The following is an 18,603-nucleotide window of genomic DNA, read 5'->3' as shown; positions in this document are numbered from 1 at the left end:
TGTTTGTTATACAAATGTGACAGTTAGCATTACTAGTTACATGTAATAAGTAGTTCATTTTAATGACGGCTATGTAAAGGTAATAGCTAATTTTGTTTTATTGCTATTATACAAATGTAATAATAGCTACATATGTAATGTTGATTCATTTCTCCATACATGTAAGTGTAACGACTAATTACTGTTATTTGAATTAAACTCAGTTTCTTCATTTCATCGCCCACCATTTCTACAGGAAGGAAATATCTAGCCAAACTTTTACTTTCAGTTTTAATCCTGACCCCACCCAGCGTCACTCCTTCTGGTCCCTCATCGTAGGAGGTACATTAGCATGGACCGCTACGTACGGCGTCAACCAGGCTAGCTTTCAGCGGTACTGCGCTGTCCCTTCACTAAGACAGGCCAAAACGTAAGTCTTCTGCAAGTACAGTACATAAATTGTATTTTGTATCAACGAAGGATTACAGCGAATATATGTTTGAAAAAAATTGCTATTTTTTTCCGATTGCTTAAAAATAATAAGACATTACGCATTGGGTATCTTGACAATTTCACTATGAAACTTTTGTGGGTGTGTTTCGCTGTATCTAAAATTAAGGGTTACCCCTAATGTAAAAGCAAAACAATTATCGTGATAATTATTTTTTTTATCAAGTAATCATTGCGATATGACTAGATCATGTATGATCACTGAGGTAAATATATGATTATAATGTAGGAAAGAAACTACCGACATCTGTACAACAATTATATTACTAGTGGTCCTCTATTTGGGAATACCAATTCCAGAAATTGATCTATCATTCAACTAATCAGGCATTATGTCTACCGCCTACTTCCCGTGGTAGATAGAAATTGTGCTGTGAAATAAAAACCTCGTCTCAAAAACATTCTAGGGCGAGAGAAGCGTTCCTCAACATTTCCCGTTACACTTTTTCACTTGATAATCTCTTGGTCCAAGCAACGGCCATGCAACTCTTCTGGAAGAGAGTGATAGCTATTGAGATGTCAATGGGTGTATTACAGATTTTAAGCCTACGTCTTGCCTTCCTTTAATGTTAATGATACAAGAGTTGTCAGAAGACAACATAACTCGCCCGGAAACATGGCACTACCTAACCTATCCCTATACTTCCAAAGATTAAAGTGTTTGAAAAATAGGTCAAAGTCCAAATTTACTAGGCCAAAGTTTTGATGCCATATAAAAGGTCTGGTCATGAGGCATCTAAATATGAAATATCAAATCCCTATATCCGTAGTTCAAAAGATATAGCCAAAAACAGCGTTTTTGAAAAGTAGGTCAAAGTCTAAGGTCAATAGTTCTGGTAACAAAAAGAAGTCCTCTAATGATGCATCTATATTTGAAACATCAAAGTCCTATTACCCTTGGTTCAAAAGATGTAATCAAGGTTGAAATTTGAAAAGTGGGTAAAAGTTCAAGGCAAAGGTCATTAGATCAAATGCCTTCTACCAAAACAAAGGTCCCTTCATGAGGCATCTATATGTAAAATACCAAAGACCTATACCTATTGGTTCAAAATATACTACTCAAAATTTGATAAGGATCATAGATACTTTTCTGTTTAAAAATTAATAACTGCATAACTGGCAATATTGTGTCCAAGTGAAATCAAAAACGTCTTCAACACACTTGCACGTGTATTTCATGCCATAAGAAATGCGTTTCTCATCACAGTTTATGCTTTTGCTACCATTGCACGATTTTCACTCAGGCATCGGTGTCCGATTCTTTCTAAAATTTCAAACTCACTTGAGTGTTTACACTACGTTTATCAACACAATGCCCCCTCAACGTGTAAGGCGTCGCCTGACGACAGAACACTGGGCAGATGTATTGGAATGCTTGACGCTGGCTATTCACAACATAACGTTACAAATGCACTAAACGTCATTCAGAGCGTTGTAAACAGGGCCTGGAACCGACAGCAAACTTTTAGTACAGCAGCACACCGACATGGGGGTGGTCGTCAGTGGTAGACAACCCAACGCCAAGACCATTTTGTGGCTCTTCAGGCACGACGCCATCCCTTCTGGACAGCAACCAGCCTACGTAACGACCTCCTGAACGCCTCGGGAGTGAATGTGTCCACTCAGACGATACGGAATCGGCTTCACAATGCAGACCTCAACTCGAGAAGGGCATGTGTTCGAGTCCTTCTGACTGTTCGACACCGGCGGGAGCGATTGGACTGGGCTGAAGATCATGTCACTTGGACACAGAACGATTGGGTTCAAGTTCTGTTCACCGATGAGTCCAGGTATTGTTTGGACTTTACAGACAGGAGGCACCGAGTGTGGCGACGACAATGTGAACGTTTCCATGATACCAACATCAGTGAACATGACCGTTATGGTGGTGGTTCCATCATGGTGTGGGGTGGAATCAGCAGGGATGGAAGAACAGATCTTCATGTCCTGTAGAGAGGAACAATGACGGGGGTGTGGTACCGGGATGAGATCCTCGATGTTTACGTCAGACCCTACGCTGGTGCTGTTGGCCCTGAGTTGATCCTGATGGATGCTAACGCCCGTCCTCATCGCGCCAGGGTGGTGGAGCAGTACCTTCAGCAGGAGACAATTGTCCGTATGGACTGGCCAGCGCGCTCGCCGGACTTGAACCTGAGTGAGCATGTATGGAACATGCTGCAGGTTGCCCTTTCACGCCGTAGAGCACAACCCATGACTTTGGCAGAGCTCGGAAACGCCCTCATGGAGGAGTGGAACAACCTTCCCATTGGAAACATCCGGGTGCTTATTGACAGCATGGCTCGACGTTGTCAAGCCGTCATTGATGCAAGGGGAGGCCATACCCGGTATTGACACTTCATCGACTAAGTGTAATGATGGACTATCCCCCAAAACTGTGTAATTCTTTCTCTGGTTTGCTGTTAACTTTTTGTAATGAAATGCCTTTTGGCGTTGTTATCAGATTTCAAGCATTCCGTATTGATAAAAGTGCATGCCGTTCATGAATTTTCATTCATAACCTGAGTAAACACGTTTCTGAGTCAAATTTATGTCTTTTGTTATGTTAGTGGTAAATTACACACATATAACCTAGTGATCCTTATCAAATTTTGAGTAGTATATATAGCCCATGTTAAAGTTTTTAAAAAGTAGTTCAAAGTCCAAGGTGACAAGTCAAAGGTCTTGGTACCAAAACAAAGGTCTTTTTGTGTGGAATCTATATGTGAAATATCAAAACCCTATCCCTCCTGGTTCAAAAGATATATCCCAGGTTAAAGTTATTAAAAAGATTGATTGAATATTGTTCTAGAATATTTCACTCAAATGGAGACATCACCACTGCCGGTGAAGGGCTGCAAAATTTAGGCCTATGTTCGGCGCTTATGACCATTGAACAGGGAGGGTTCTTTATCGTGCGACACGAGACCTCGGTTTTTGTGGTCTCATCCGAAGGACCGCCCCATTTAGTCGCCTCTTACGACAAGCTATTCTAACCCGGATCCCCACGGGATTATTAAAAAGAAGGCCAAGTCCACGGTCAAAGTCATTATGTCAAAAGTCTTCATATCAAAACAAAGGTCTCTTCATGAGGCATTGGTTTAAAAGATATAACTAGTACATGTAGTTCACGGTAAAAAAGATATACCTCAGGTTAAAAGTTTTTAAAAAGTAGGTCAAATTTCACAATAAAGGTTACTAGACCAAAAGTCTTAATACCAAACGAAAAGTATCTTCATGAGGCATCTATATGTAGAATATCAAACACTACCCCTAGGTTCAAAATATATAGCCCAGGATAAAGTGTTTCAATGCAAAGCTTTCTTCATGAGGCATCTATTTGTGAAATATCAAACTCTACCCCCCTCCCCCCCCCCTTTGTTCTAAAGATATATCTCAGGTTTAAGTTTTTAAAAATTAGTTCAAAATCCAAGGTCAAGGTCACTAGGTTAAGCGTCTTGGTACCAGTTTGAAGTAAAAGTCTCTTCTTGACACATTTATATGTGAAATATCAAAACCCTATCCCCGTTGGTTCAAATGATGTAACCCAGGTTAAAGATTTTCCCTTAAAGTGTGATGCCGACACCGGGGCGATAACGATAGCTCTCCGGACAGTCGTCCCGGTGAGCTAATAAATGATAATACAAATATTAGATTACTGTTTTGCTTTGTAATCAACCATTAAATGATATTCTATATGCGTCAATCATGTTTCAGTGCTGTGCTACTGAACGTAGTGGGAGTCATCTTTCTGCTGTCTGTTGTATGTGTAGTGGGGATAGTGTCGTTCGCTTATTACGTACAAAAAGGATGTGACCCCTACACAAACCAAGATATCAGCAATCCAAACCAGGTAACATCATATGCCTGTATGCCAGAACTCCAAACCAGGTAGCATCATATCCCGATATACCAGAACTCCAAAGCAGGTAACATCATATACCGGTATGCCAGAACTCCAAAGCAGGTAACCTCATATGCCTGTATGCCAGAACTCCAAAGCAGGTAACCTCATATACCGGTATGCTAGAACTCCAAAGCAGGTAACCTCATATACCGGTATGCCAGAACTCCAAAGCAGGTAACCTCATATACCGGTATACCAGAACTCCAAAGCAGGTAACATCATATACCGGTATGCCAGAACTCCAAAGCAGGTAACCTCATATACCGGTATACCAGAACTCCAAAGCAGGTAACATCATATACCGGTATGCCAGAACTCCAAAGCAGGTAACCTCATATACCGGTATGCTAGAACTCCAAAGCAGGTAACATCATATACCGGTATGCCAGAACTCCAAAGCAGGTAACCTCATATACCGGTATACCAGAACTTCAAAGCAGGTAACATCATATACCGGTATACCAGAACTACAAAACAGGTTACATTATATACCGGTATGCCGGCAGGCGTCTAGAACGTTTTTTACAGTCACTTACCCACGGGCAAGTACTACCTAAAAATCCACTTGTCCAAGTTAAAAATTCACTTGCCCAAAGATAAAAAATATTTTTGTCTCGGATGTTTTCTTTTTCCTGTTTACTTTTAGTTTCATTCTTGTATTCATTACCCCCCTTTGCCTCTTTCTCATTTCCAGCACTAGCACTTTTTTTTTAGCAGTACCAAATTGGAAATTTAAAATGTTTCCCCCACATTTTCATCAAACAAGAGATTTATACTGAAAATTAAATTCCAGCAGAAAACAAGAGAACAAAGCATTTTAAAAAATAGTTGTTATTTGATAGTTTTCTTTCATAAAAATCAAAAGAGATCATAATTGTTTGTAAATTTGATTATTCTGCTGAAATATCAAGGCATTTAATAACAACTAGAAACAAGAGGCCCAAAGGGCCTTATAGGTCACCTGAGTATCATGTAACAACCTTCCAATGTTTGAATTAGGTTTGTGTTTAAATATAAGAATTTTACTTTTGGATGGAAGAAACATTGAATAGCTATGTGGTCATGAAGTACATGTGTCATTTTTATGTTCAATCAATAATCCTTTGTAAAAAACCTAGGTCTGAGACATCATAAAGAAAAGGGTTATTTACTCCTTAGATAAAACCAATATAAGAAGATTTTCAAAGAATTTCTACATTTTCACTATATGACCAATAGAGCCCCACCCTAACATAAGAACCCCTGCCCCAGGGGCCATGAATTTCACAATTTTGGTAGAGGGTTCAACGCTCATTATAATTATGCCCACAGTTTGGCTTCTTGATGTCCAGGAGTAAAGAAGAAGATTTTTTAAAATTACACTCATTTTGATGGTTTTTGCCACACACCCTCAGGCCCCAGGGGGCCAGGGACCACGAATTTCACAATTTTTGTTCCACTCCACCCACAGATGCTATATGCCAAAATTGGTTGAAATTGGTTCAGGGGTTTCAGAGAAGAAGCTGAAAATGTTCAAATGTTAACGCACGACGAACGACGACGGACAAAAACAGATAACAATAGGTCACCTGAATGAATTCAGGTGACCTAAAAATACATGTATGTACGTTTCATGCATGCAAATCTTCATTTGAATCAGTTGTAAATGATACAAGGGATTTTCAAAAGGTCAAGGCCAGTGCAGACGGTATATGCCAAAATTGGTTGAAATTGGTTCAGATGTTTTAGAGAAGAAGCTGAAAATGTTCAAATGTTAACGCACGACGAACGACGACGGACAAAAACAGAATATTTTCAAAGAAATATTGCATTTTCACTATATAATCAATCAGCCCCGCCTTTGCACCAAAACCCCTGACCCAGGGGCCATAAATTTCAGTTTTGAAAGAAGCATCCTTGATCATCATTATAATACTATTAGTTTGTCTACTTAATACCCAGCAGCAGAGGAGAAGATTTTCAAAGAAATAAAATGCATTTTCACTATATGATCAATAGGACCCCACCCTAATACCAGAACCCCTGACCCAGGGGCCATGAATTTCACAATTTTGAAAGAGGCATCCTTGCTCATCATAACCATGCTATTGGTTTGTCTACTTAATATCCAAGGACAGAGAAGAAGATTTTCAAAGAAATAATGCATTTTCACTATGTGACTTATAGAGCCCCATCCTAGCACCAGAACCCCTGATCCAGGGGCCATGAATTTCACAATTTTTAAAGAGGCATCCTTGCTCATCATTACCATGCTATTAGTTTGTCTACTTAATACCCAGAGACAGAGAAGAAGATTTTCAAAGAATTTCTACATTTTCACTATATGACCAATAGAGCCCCACCCTAACACACCAGAACCCCTGATCCAGGGGCCATGAATTTCACAATTTTTAAAGAGGCATCCTTGCTCATCATTACCATGCTATTAGTTTGTCTACTTAATACCCAGAGACAGAGAAGATTTTCAAAGAATTTTTACATTTTCACTATATGACCAATAGAGCCCCACTCTAACACAAGAACCCCTGCCCCAGGGGCCATGAATTTCACAATTTTGGTAGAGGGCTCAACGCTCATTATAATTATGCCCACAGTTTGGCTTCTTGATGTCCAGGAGTAAAGAAGAAGATTTTTTAAAATTACACTCATTTTGATGGTTTTTGCCCCACCCCTCATGCCCCAGGGGGCAGGGACCACGAATTTCACAATTTTTGTTCCCCTCCACCCACAGATGCTATATGCCAAAATTGGTTGAAATTGGTTCAGGGGTTTCAGAAAAGAAGCTGAAAATGTTCAAATGTTAACGCACGACGAACGACGACGGACAAAAACAGATAGCAATAGGTCACCTGAATGATTCAGGTGACCTAACAAAGTAATCACATCCATACCCCGTTTGTGCCAGAAGTCATTCCGGAATTCTGCGGGTTATCCGGATTAGTTTTGATATTAGTTAAGCAATGGTACTACCGGTAGTGAAATGTGCACTTGCTTTGATAATTTAACAAGATGTGACAGTCTTGTAGTTGTAATGATAATCTAACGTGGTAAGGGTTAAATTTAATTGATCTGAATAAACATTCATTCCCAAATTTATTACTTTCCCCTGCGGGTAAGGTTATCACTCTAGGTCTGTTTCCTGAGACGACATTGCACTTGCAACGGGAAAGCGTAGTTCTAGACCCCTGAATGCCAGAACTCCAAAGCAGGTAACATCATATACTGGTATGCCAGAACTCCAAACCAGGTAACATCATATACCGGTATGCCAGAACTCCAAACCAGGTAGCATCAAATACTGGTATGCCAGAACTCCAAAGCAGGTAGCATCATATCCCGATATACCAGAACTCCAAAGCAGGTAGTATCATATACTGGTACACCAGAACTCCAAACCAGGTAACATCATATACCGGTATGCCAGAACTCCAAAGCAGGTAACATCATATTCTGGTATGCCAGAACTCCAAACCAGGTAACATCATATACCGGTATGCCAGAACTCCAAACCAGGTAGCATCAATTACTGGTATGCCAGAACTCCAAAGCAGGTAGCATCATTTCCCGATATACCAGAACTCCAAAGCAGGTAGTATCATATACTGGTACACCAGAACTCCAAACCAGGTAACATCATATACCGGTATGCCAGAACTCCAAAGCAGGTAACATCATATACTGGTATGCCAGAACTCCAAACCAGGTAGCATCAAATACTGGTATGCCAGAACTCCAAAGCAGGTAACATATACCGGTATGCCAGAACTCCAAAGCAGGTAACATCATATCCCGATATGCCAGAACTACAAACCAAGTAATATCAAATATGTCAGAAATTCAAACAGGTTAATATAGCCGACATCTCAGCATTTTAAAGTATAGGCACTAGACCACGGGACCTAGATTTTCCCTTTTAATTTTACAGAAATTTTAATTTTCAATTTTTATTCATAATTGACTATGCCCGACCAAACTGATTGATAATCGCTGTAATTTATATCACCTGTACTCTCGATTTTATTTATCTACACACGGAATATAAATAACAAGTCATAATGTATGTTGCACTTTGCCACCAGCGTGATTTTAATTACGAATGAACTGAAAAGTTATTAATTTCCAATGTAATATGATTTCGTAATAATTATGGTTAGCAATGATATTGATCAAAATATGATTTCATAGCAATAAATTAGAATTATAAAATATACTAACATATGAATATTATTAACCAATTAACTAGATAAATATGTGACGTAATCATTACAGAACATAAAAAATTCATACTCCTTGTGGTCTGAAACCGCCATGAACTTGATTAAACATTTTCAATCAAGTTCAGACACCCAGGAAAATTCTTTTAAGCGCCCGTCGAAGACGGGACGTATCATGGTATCGCGTCGTCTGTCTGTCTGTACCTTGTGGGCAGGATACAGACCAAACCATAAGCTCCAGGATTTTACAATTTGCTACAGAGGATTGATTGAATACTGTTTAACGTCCCTCTCGAGAATATCTCACTGATATGGAGATGTTACCACTGCCGGTGAAAGATGCCTATTGTTTTTCAAGGTCAGAAGTCAAAGGTCAATGTCGTGGTATTACTTACTAGGAAAACATTGTGGACAGGAATTGCAAATTAATGCATTTGATCACCATGATGGAGAAAGATGCCTTTTGTTTTTCAAGATAAAAGGTCACGGTCGCAGTATCATTTAATAGGTAAACATTGTAGGCAAGATACAGACCAAACCACAAGTTCCATGATATTGCAACTTGGTCGATTTGATCACCATGATGAGAGGAAGAGTCCTATTGTTTCAAGGCCAGAGGTCAAGGTCGCAGTATCACTTAGTATGAAAACCTTGTAGGCAGTATACAGACCAAACTGTTGGGGCTAGGACTGTCAACCTTGGTACACATACACCTTATGCCAAGTGTAGGATGTCTATTGTTTCTCAAGGTCAATATAGCACGATACAGACTGAACAATTGGGGCTAGGATAATCAAACTTTTTACACATACACCTTATGCCAATGAAAATATTACATAGAAAGTATAATGATTTGTCGGTTTTTACAATACAAAGAAAGTATGTCACACCCTGATGATTGCTGATACAACCTGAAAAGTTCTACAAATCATCGTGCACCTTATGCCAATGAAAATATTACATAGAAAGTATTATGATTTGTCGGTTTTTACAATGCAAAGAAAGTATTCACACCCTAGTGATTGCTGATACTACCTGAAAAGTTCTACAAATCATCGTGCAAGAAAAACACTCTATCTATATTAGCTTTTCACGGGCGTATCATGTACCGTTGGCGGTATTCTTGGCAAACTAGATTTTTATAACGACCATAGAATTTGCGAAATGCTGACTTTAAACGAAACTATTGAAACCCTTGCACCATTAACTTGTTTGTACCGCCTGATGGTCAAGATGTAGAGTGTTCGGCCTCGCATGCGAAAGGTTGGGGTTCAAATTCCGGTCGCGACAGACTAAGTCGTTAAACAGGTAGTGACAGTTATATCGCCAAAGGCTCGGCATCAGGTGTGAATGTAACGGGTCCTCGGAGATTACCTTAAAAACAGGTTTCGCAGTAGGTTTGGCAGGCTAACGAACCCTCACTGCTTTTCACTGCGGCCGTAAGCGCGGAGTATTGGCCTATATTTGAAGCCCTTCACCGGTATTCTCGAGAGGGACGTAAACAAGACACAATCAATAAATCAATGAATCAAATTGTTTGTCAGTAGCCTGCCTCGATTTAAAAAATGATCATACGCAGAACAAGCTCTTGCGTATCGAATTAGTTGAAATATATAAACGCATAAAGTTGCACATGTCTGACAAAATCATTAATGAATCACATTTCGCTGATGCTATGAATGAATTTAGCAATCCTTTGAATGAGCTGAAGATAATTAGCAGTGATCAGGCTCATAAATCCTATAAGAATACAAAATTAAGAGAAAGGCAAACACGGACCCCTGAGTATGCCAGATGTAGGATCAGGTACCTAGGAGGAGTAAGCAAACCCTGTTGATCGTCATAAGCCCTATATCTCGATCGGTGAAACGGAGTAATTCGTAGTCAAAATCAACATTTGTAAAGAACGGTCAAACTATTGCCCCAATGATATTTTGTATTCGCAAATTAGTCGAAACCCCTGAAACTTAAACATAGTTGCCAGTAGCCTGTATAGGTTTAAAAATTTATCATACGCGGAAGATAAGTTACGAAAAAAAACATTGTAACCACTGAGCTTCTGCAAACAAGTGTTTGTTAAAGCGTCCGAAAACATTTTAAAGATCAAATACTATAGATGCATACACTATGTTTCTTGGATTTTACTTAATTGATAATATATTTATTCCCGTGGATCCGGGTTAGAATAGGCTCTCAGTATCCCTTGCTTGTCGTAAAAGGCGACTGAATGGGGCAGTCCTTCGGATGAGACCGCAAAAACCGAGGTTCCGTGTCGCAGGAGGTGTGGCACGATAAAGATCCCTTCCTGCTCAATGGCCACAAGTGCCGAGCATAATCTTGAATTTTACAGCCCTTACCCGGCAATGGTGACGGTTCCATACGAGTGAAAAATTCTCGAGAGGGACGTTAAACAATATACAATCAACCATATTATATTTACAGATCATCCCTTTCTTTGTGATGGAGACACTAGGATACCCAGGAATCCCCGGGCTATTTGTGGCCTGTCTGTTCAGCGGCGCTCTCAGGTCTGCATGTCTATCGTCATTTCATCCTTCATATAGCAAATTATTCCTTTATGTCCTGATCAATTTTCATCGTTCTTCTACCAAGTTGTGATTTGTTCTGGTGAACTTTCAATGTTCTTCAACCAATTCGTGTTTTGTATAAGAAGTAAAAAATACAGATTGGTGTCATATTTTATCAATATTGAATCCACGAAACCAGTGGCAGATTTAAGATAATTTCTTCCACTCCCGGAGAAATAAATGACAAAATCTTTTGATTTCTTGAATTACTTTATTGGGAGAACTTAATTTTTTCTAAAAACTCTTATAATTTGCGTCATTTTATTAATTTCACCTTATAAAAAATGATAGAAAATAGTACAAATGACTAAAAAGGAGACATATTTCAAGCTCTATCAAATCTGTAAAATCCAAGAGCTTTCGGGGGCTTCGCCCCCTGGGCCCCCACCATGGTTCCGCCCTGGACCCACTGGGGGCCTAAAGACGGACCCCAGCCTCATAAAGTGGCGCCCCCGTAACCGCAAATCCTGGATCCGCCCCTGGAAATAGTGCATATTAATTTTTGTCTGTCTATCCTGTTTGTGTAAAAACCTTGGTTTCTGAAAATTATGATAACTAACCATTGATATAACGCGCGTCATTAGAGATCTAGCAATAACACTTAGAATTTACAAGAGTCAAGGATTACACTTTTCTTTTACAATCAATGGTCATTACATGTAGTTACATTTAGTAAGAAGTTATAAGCAAGGAATGCAATACTGCATTTCTGTCGTAGTAGAAGAAAATACATGTATATTGATTTGGGATTGAATGAAGAGTGATATATCTTTTTATTTTCAATAAAGAAGTCTAGCTTTTCTTGTTCTTTTTGTGGTTATCTTATCAGCGAAAATGATTTGATATACAAAAACATCATTCTCTAGACAAATATCATTTGTTCGCAGGTAAATAATTCCCTTGACACAAAGATAATTTTCTACATAGATAAATCATTCTCTGGACATAAAATAATCATCCAGACACAAAAGGAATTCTCTAGACGCAAAAATAGTTTTTGGACACGGATTTCACATTCTCTAAACACGGCTCCCATTCTTTCAATAAAGCATTCATAATTTGAATACATTTTTAATTTAAATATGTAAAATAGTTCATGCTATAGTGGAATTCTTTGGAATTCTAAATACATGCATCGATATTGATGTCAGCACGATGTCCTCCTGTTTGAATGCTCTTTCGGCGGTCACGTGGAAAGATATTTTGGAGCCATTCCTTGGAGAGAAAACGGAGTCACAGAAAACCTGGATCACACGAATACTGGGTATATAGAGAGAAAACTGTGTGCAAGTTCTTATTCATTTCAATTGATGGATCGGTAATTAAAAATAGATCCAAGCATCTTGTGAAAACGTTTTTTAAAGTACGTGTATATCCATCACATGTCTCAGAAAACCTGGATGGGATATAAGTTATAACATTACTTTACAACCAATATTTTAAGCTGCTTTATATGGTAGATTTTTAAAAAAAAATAATTTTTGCCTCGAAAAAATACAAAACCTGGTTAGCTAATAATGAAACATAATTTGTGCCCATGGGAATTCCAAAAGTTAAAAAAATTATTACTTCTAGTTGTCCTCTATGGTGGAGCAGGTATCGGAATGGCATTCATCTTTATGAACTTAGGCGGGACAGTGGTACAGGTTAGTATTTACTTGGATCAACATCGACTGACCAATTCACCTCCCATAATCCATAACATATCTTTACGCGTTTGTATTACTGCATGTTAGGAAAACTTTGCCCGGTGTAATTTTCACCTCGATGCAAAGTAAACGTACTCAATACTGATTCAGATTCGCCCAACGCATATTACTACTTTAACGTTTTACAAGATTAATCCTTAAATTTTACCACGCCCACAAAAATCGTCTAAATGAGTGTAAATAGAACAAGGTGATTTTCTGCGGTATGTAGCATGTCCGCGAGAAATGTATTACCATATAGAATGGGAATTTTAAAATCTTATTATTGACCCAATAACTTACGAGATATTTCACATATACAGATTGTGTTTTTCAGGCTTCCCTTAGCTTTATTGGCGCCTCGTCTGGTCCACTACTTGGAATATTCGTTCTTGGAGCTTTCTTTCCGTGGGCTAACTGGATAGTTAGTATTATTCAATAGTAAAGGACTGTTAAAAATACTCTTTTGTGGTCGGAATTTATCATTGCATGCAAATTTGGGCTACATATAGACGTGTCAATGCACATTGAATTGTCAAAATAACTAACATGCAACTAACATGCAACTAAACAATTATTGCTGTACATGAAATACCTTATATTGCGTACATTGGACTATGACGTCACAATTTGAGGTCATATATGGTTTATTACAAATAGAGACATAGAAAGCTAAAGAGCTTCGGTGCTAAAACATGTAACCAAATCATCTGAAACAATTTTGGTACGACAAGAAAATTCATTATTGCACGATAACCCCATTTCTTTGAATTTCTCATCATTTTATCGGATAGGTAACATTTCATAGATTCCAAGTACAATGTTTGATAAAATGCACAAACCGATATCATTTACTAAAAAAAAGATCGGAAACGGTGATGCCCAGGATGTGCACAGCAATAAATTTGCGATATATGGCATTGCACCTCCAATTATGTAATAATAATGCAATAAGATATCGTACCTAGTACAGATCTAATCTTAACAAGTCAAGACAAAATGTGGTCTACCTAAAATATTCAAGGAATCTATGTCAACAATAATTCCAATTCATAAGATTGAATGCACAATGTAAATGGTTACCTTAAGACCCCATTTCGTGATCGTATGCAATTGAAAAAGTAGGCGGGACTGAATCGAAATCGATGTAATATACCTGGAGTGGCCAGTATTTACCTACGTGAAAGGTAAAGATAACGAACAGTGATCAATCTCATAACTTCCACAAGCAATACAAAATAGAGAGTTGGGCAAACACGGACCCCTGGATATACCAGACGTGGGATCAGGTGCCAAGGAAGAGTAAGCACTCCCTGTCGACCGGTTACACCCGCCGTGAACCCTATATATTGATCAGGTAAACGAAGTTATCCGTAGTCAAAATTAGTGCGTTATCTGCTATACACCAAGAAATAGACGGAAAATGGAATGCATGAGATCCAGCGGTCGGAAATATGAAAGGTGGAGATAACGAACAGTGATCAATCTGAATAGAACACCTTGTATTTCAATTATTTTCTTTAAATCATTTAATTTGATCTGAAATAATTATTCATTTTATGGAGTTCACTTACGCGTATTATTCGGTTGCGTACATTAGCCATTTTTTGTTTCTTTTTTCGTGTATTTTGTTCGTTTTTTTCTTTACTTTGCTTTCTTTTTCATTTTGGTTTATAGGGCAACCTGGACTGCCTGTTATTCTCATTCTAAAGACACCACACACAACGTCCTCCACATCTGCTAAGTACTTAAATATTTTATTCAAAACAGATACTAACGGCAAACTAACAACTCGACTTTATGACAAACGGGATGATATCAGCATCTACGTCGTCAATTTCCCATATTTATGTATCAATATTCCATTGTCACCTGCATATGTTGTTTATATCTCAACTGATTCGATACGTAAGAGCGTGTTCTGCGTATGGTCAGTTTTTAAATCGAGGCAGGCTACTGACAAACAATTTGATGGTGCAGGGGTTTCATCAGTCTCGTTTAATGTCATCATTTCGGAAATTATATCGCCGTTATAACGATCTAGTTTGCCAATACAACCTATCATTGGGTCAAATGCTGTCTGACGTGTTTCATACTAATTGTTAGACCGTTTTCTGCACACTGATTTTGACTACGGATAACTCCATTTACCAGATCAAGATATAGGGTTCACAGCGGGTATAACTGGTCGAAAGTGTATGCTTACTTCTCCTAGGCACTTGATCCCACCTCTGGTGTGTCCAGGGGTCCGTATTTGCCCAACTATGTATATTGTATTGCTTATAGAAGTTATGAGATTGATCACTGATCGTTATATTCACCATTCATGCTTGAAGATGAAATGAAGATAGTGGGTACAAAGGATGATTCTGGTACTACGCCCTGTCATCCAGTCACCTTTCACTAACTGTTCATCAACCTTTCAGTGAATGACATAGTTTCATCTTGCGGACACATACAGTATATGTCTCTGTCTCTTCACAAAGCTGTTCGATGAATTCTCACATTTCATTCTGGATTTCACACTGCATGATGTCTTTTTAATGTTCTAATACTTAGTTCAGGTAATTATTGATTCATCACTAAACATGCTGTGAAATTATATTTGTGGTAGATGAAAGAAGTGGATACATTTACAGCTACCACACATCCACTTTCGGATTCCCAGTTGCCACATCTGGCCCAGTCTGTCAATAAAATTTCAAGCTATTTTCCCGTTTTTGATTGACATGTTAATCTCGGGCCACGAAAATTAAAGGGAATTGGCTTAAAATTGAGTTTAAAATAAAAATCATCGGTTCGTTTACGAGGTTTGCATTGACATTGACATACTTGTACATGTATTTAACTTCAACGCGGAGAAAACAAACATTTGCGAAAACGTTTTAAATTGATATGAAAGCCGAATCGCAAACCCATCTATTTTCGTTTTTGTAATCCAAAGTCGTCTGTCATCTGCATAGCAGTTAGTATATTTACGAGTCCTTCCAAGATCAATGGAATCAATTTCATTCAAACTTAGTACAGTACATATCTGAGTAAAGGGAATATACATTTATCAAAATGAAGGACCATGTTTCCTTCTCACCTTGGCTCCCGGAGCTAGGACGTGGTTACAAATTGAATAAACAAAGTTTACCATAGGAATATGTTAGCATTTTTGTCAAACAGAAAGAAATTCATGTTGTGAACCAGAATTCGATGACTTTCATTAGTTATAGATTCAGTTTTGTTGGAACCATGACCCAGTGGTCAGAGAGGAAGTGCAATAAGAGTAATCTTATAATACCCACTCAAACGAACATCTCCCTCTTTACAAGCACAGATACAGTAAACACACTAACAACGAACATGCATATAGTACATACACGCATAGTGCACAGTTGCACTATTTCCCAAATAAGCTATAAATAATGAAATCTTGGTTGGATAGAATAAATTTTGCTTATAACGAATATCAAATCAATTCGTTATAAGCAAACTTTGTTCTATCCAACCAAGTTTTCAGTATTTATATCATTATTCATATCTCATTGGGGAATGAATGCGACTTCGCAATAAGCGTGAGTTCACTATATCCGTGTTGTAAGTTTTACTGTATGTATGCATATATGTATGAAGAATTCATGGGTAAATTAAAATTTCATTTAAAAAATAACGACTACAATTTATCGTTATTATGCGAAAATATTATAGAAATGAAGTATTAGTAAGTAGTGCTGATTCTTTTATTTCTCTTTTAGTAATAATTCAGTACTCCGAAACACAATCCAATGTATCATTTAACAAAACAAAACCTATAGGACAAGTTCGTGAATTTTATGTTATGTACAAATATGATATCTATATTTTCATTTACAGGGAGCTGTAGTCGGAAGTCTTTTCGGTTTGGCACTTTCATTCTGGATCAGTATTGGTGCCTACAGTGTAGTTGGAGCGCCTAATTCACTTCCCTTCCCGACAGAAAACTGTACAAAGGCCGACAACTCTACTCTGTTTATAAACATTACGACTACCATAACATCTACATCTCCAATGTATGTAAAAATATATAACACGTCATCATATAATACAATATATGTATAAATCTACATCATGTCATCATAAATACAATATTTGTATGAATCTATAACACGTCATTATATAATGCAATGTATGTATAATTCTACATCATGTCATCATATAATACAATGTATATATAAATCTATAACACGTCATTATATAATACAATGTATGTATAAATCTATAACACATCATTGCGCAAATTGTGTGCGCCCAAAACATTCCGAGTATTAGCGTTAAATATTGACGTTACCGTAACGACGTAAACAAGCCAAAATGGCTTGTTTACGACGGTCCTCCGAATCTGATAGAGCCGGTATTTGATATCATATTCATTTATTTAAACAAAATATTTTACTGGAAATAAATTATGATGTCCCCATTCACAAAATCCGGGTTTAATATTGAACAGTTAAGAAATGCATGCTGATATTGCACACCTTCACCTTAAATGCCAATATTGATGAATTCTCGTCTATTTTGGAGTAGTTTGAGTGAAAAGGGATATAATTTAACAACTAAATACTTTAGCTATATAATAAAAAGATTATTGAACCTATATTGGTGAATATTGGCATTCGTTAGCTGTCAAAATGCACTCGCAATCTTGTGCATTTTCACAGACAACTCGTGCCAATATTCACCAATATAAGTTCAATAACCCTACAATATATATCAATATATAACACGTCATTATATAATACAATGTATGCATAAATCTATAACACGGCATCATATAATACAATATATATATATATATAAGATAAGATATTCTTTATTTCCTCCAAGGTAATGGAGAGTTATAAGTAATTGACAACTAGAACATTATATAATTAGATATGAACAGGAACAAACAAACATAATTATATATGTACAAAGTTACATTTTACGACAATCAAACATAAAGAGATTTTTCAATTTGAAAACGTAATTTGAAACAATTTGAATTGCTTTTTTCCATTTATCACGAGACAAATTTCCAAAGCTAGTACCATTAATACATCCCAGAAGAGAAAGATATTGTGTTTCAATACTTTGGCTCTCAAAATTAACATATTCTTCAAGGTCTAATAGATCCAATATATTCTCTAGTAAATGTTCTCTTTCTGATAAAACATTGAAGCAACTAAGCATTACATGCATGTTATAATTTAAAACATTTTTACCACACAAAGTACATTCTTTTGAAACTATTTTCATAGAAGCAAGTTGCAAGAGACAATTAATAGACCGTCGTTGACCAGGATTTTCATTAAGGATACACCAGATATGACTTGGCCTTAATTTACAATGAATTTTCATAAACAACGACATATGTTGACATTGTGATATTGCATTATGCCATTTTCTATCTTCTACTAGAAATACATTTTTAAAAACTAATTTTGAAAATGATTGTTTATCAAAAACAATATCAGCATGGTCAAAAAATACATAAATCTATAACACGTCATTATATAAAATACATTATGTATATAAATCTATAACATGTCATTATATAATACAATGTATGCATAAATCTATAACACATCATCATATAATACAATATATATATATATATATATATATATATATATATATATATATAAATCTATAAGACGTAATTATATAATACAATATCTGTATACATCTACAATACGTCATCATATAATACAATA

The 18,603-nt window shown here is 37.1% G+C and overlaps 1 protein-coding gene across 1 annotated transcript in view; it reads left to right on the top strand.

The window, feature by feature from the left end:
• Positions 1-18,603, top strand: part of LOC125651248 (sodium-coupled monocarboxylate transporter 1-like) — a 59,355-nt gene that overhangs the window by 30,300 nt on the left and 10,452 nt on the right. Inside the window, exons 7-13 of the mRNA XM_048879826.2 lie at positions 269-409; positions 4,204-4,339; positions 11,050-11,135; positions 12,347-12,459; positions 12,771-12,841; positions 13,221-13,307; positions 16,745-16,920. Coding sequence (XP_048735783.2) covers positions 269-409; positions 4,204-4,339; positions 11,050-11,135; positions 12,347-12,459; positions 12,771-12,841; positions 13,221-13,307; positions 16,745-16,920 — 810 coding nt within the window. The remainder of the gene's footprint in view (positions 1-268; positions 410-4,203; positions 4,340-11,049; positions 11,136-12,346; positions 12,460-12,770; positions 12,842-13,220; positions 13,308-16,744; positions 16,921-18,603) is intronic.

Source organism: Ostrea edulis, chromosome 5 (genome assembly GCF_947568905.1).
Source record: "Ostrea edulis chromosome 5, xbOstEdul1.1, whole genome shotgun sequence".
NCBI classification, from domain to species: domain Eukaryota; kingdom Metazoa; phylum Mollusca; class Bivalvia; order Ostreida; family Ostreidae; genus Ostrea; species Ostrea edulis.
The sequence above is the reverse complement of the archived record's forward strand: the minus strand, read 5'-3'. Positions and strand labels throughout refer to the sequence as shown.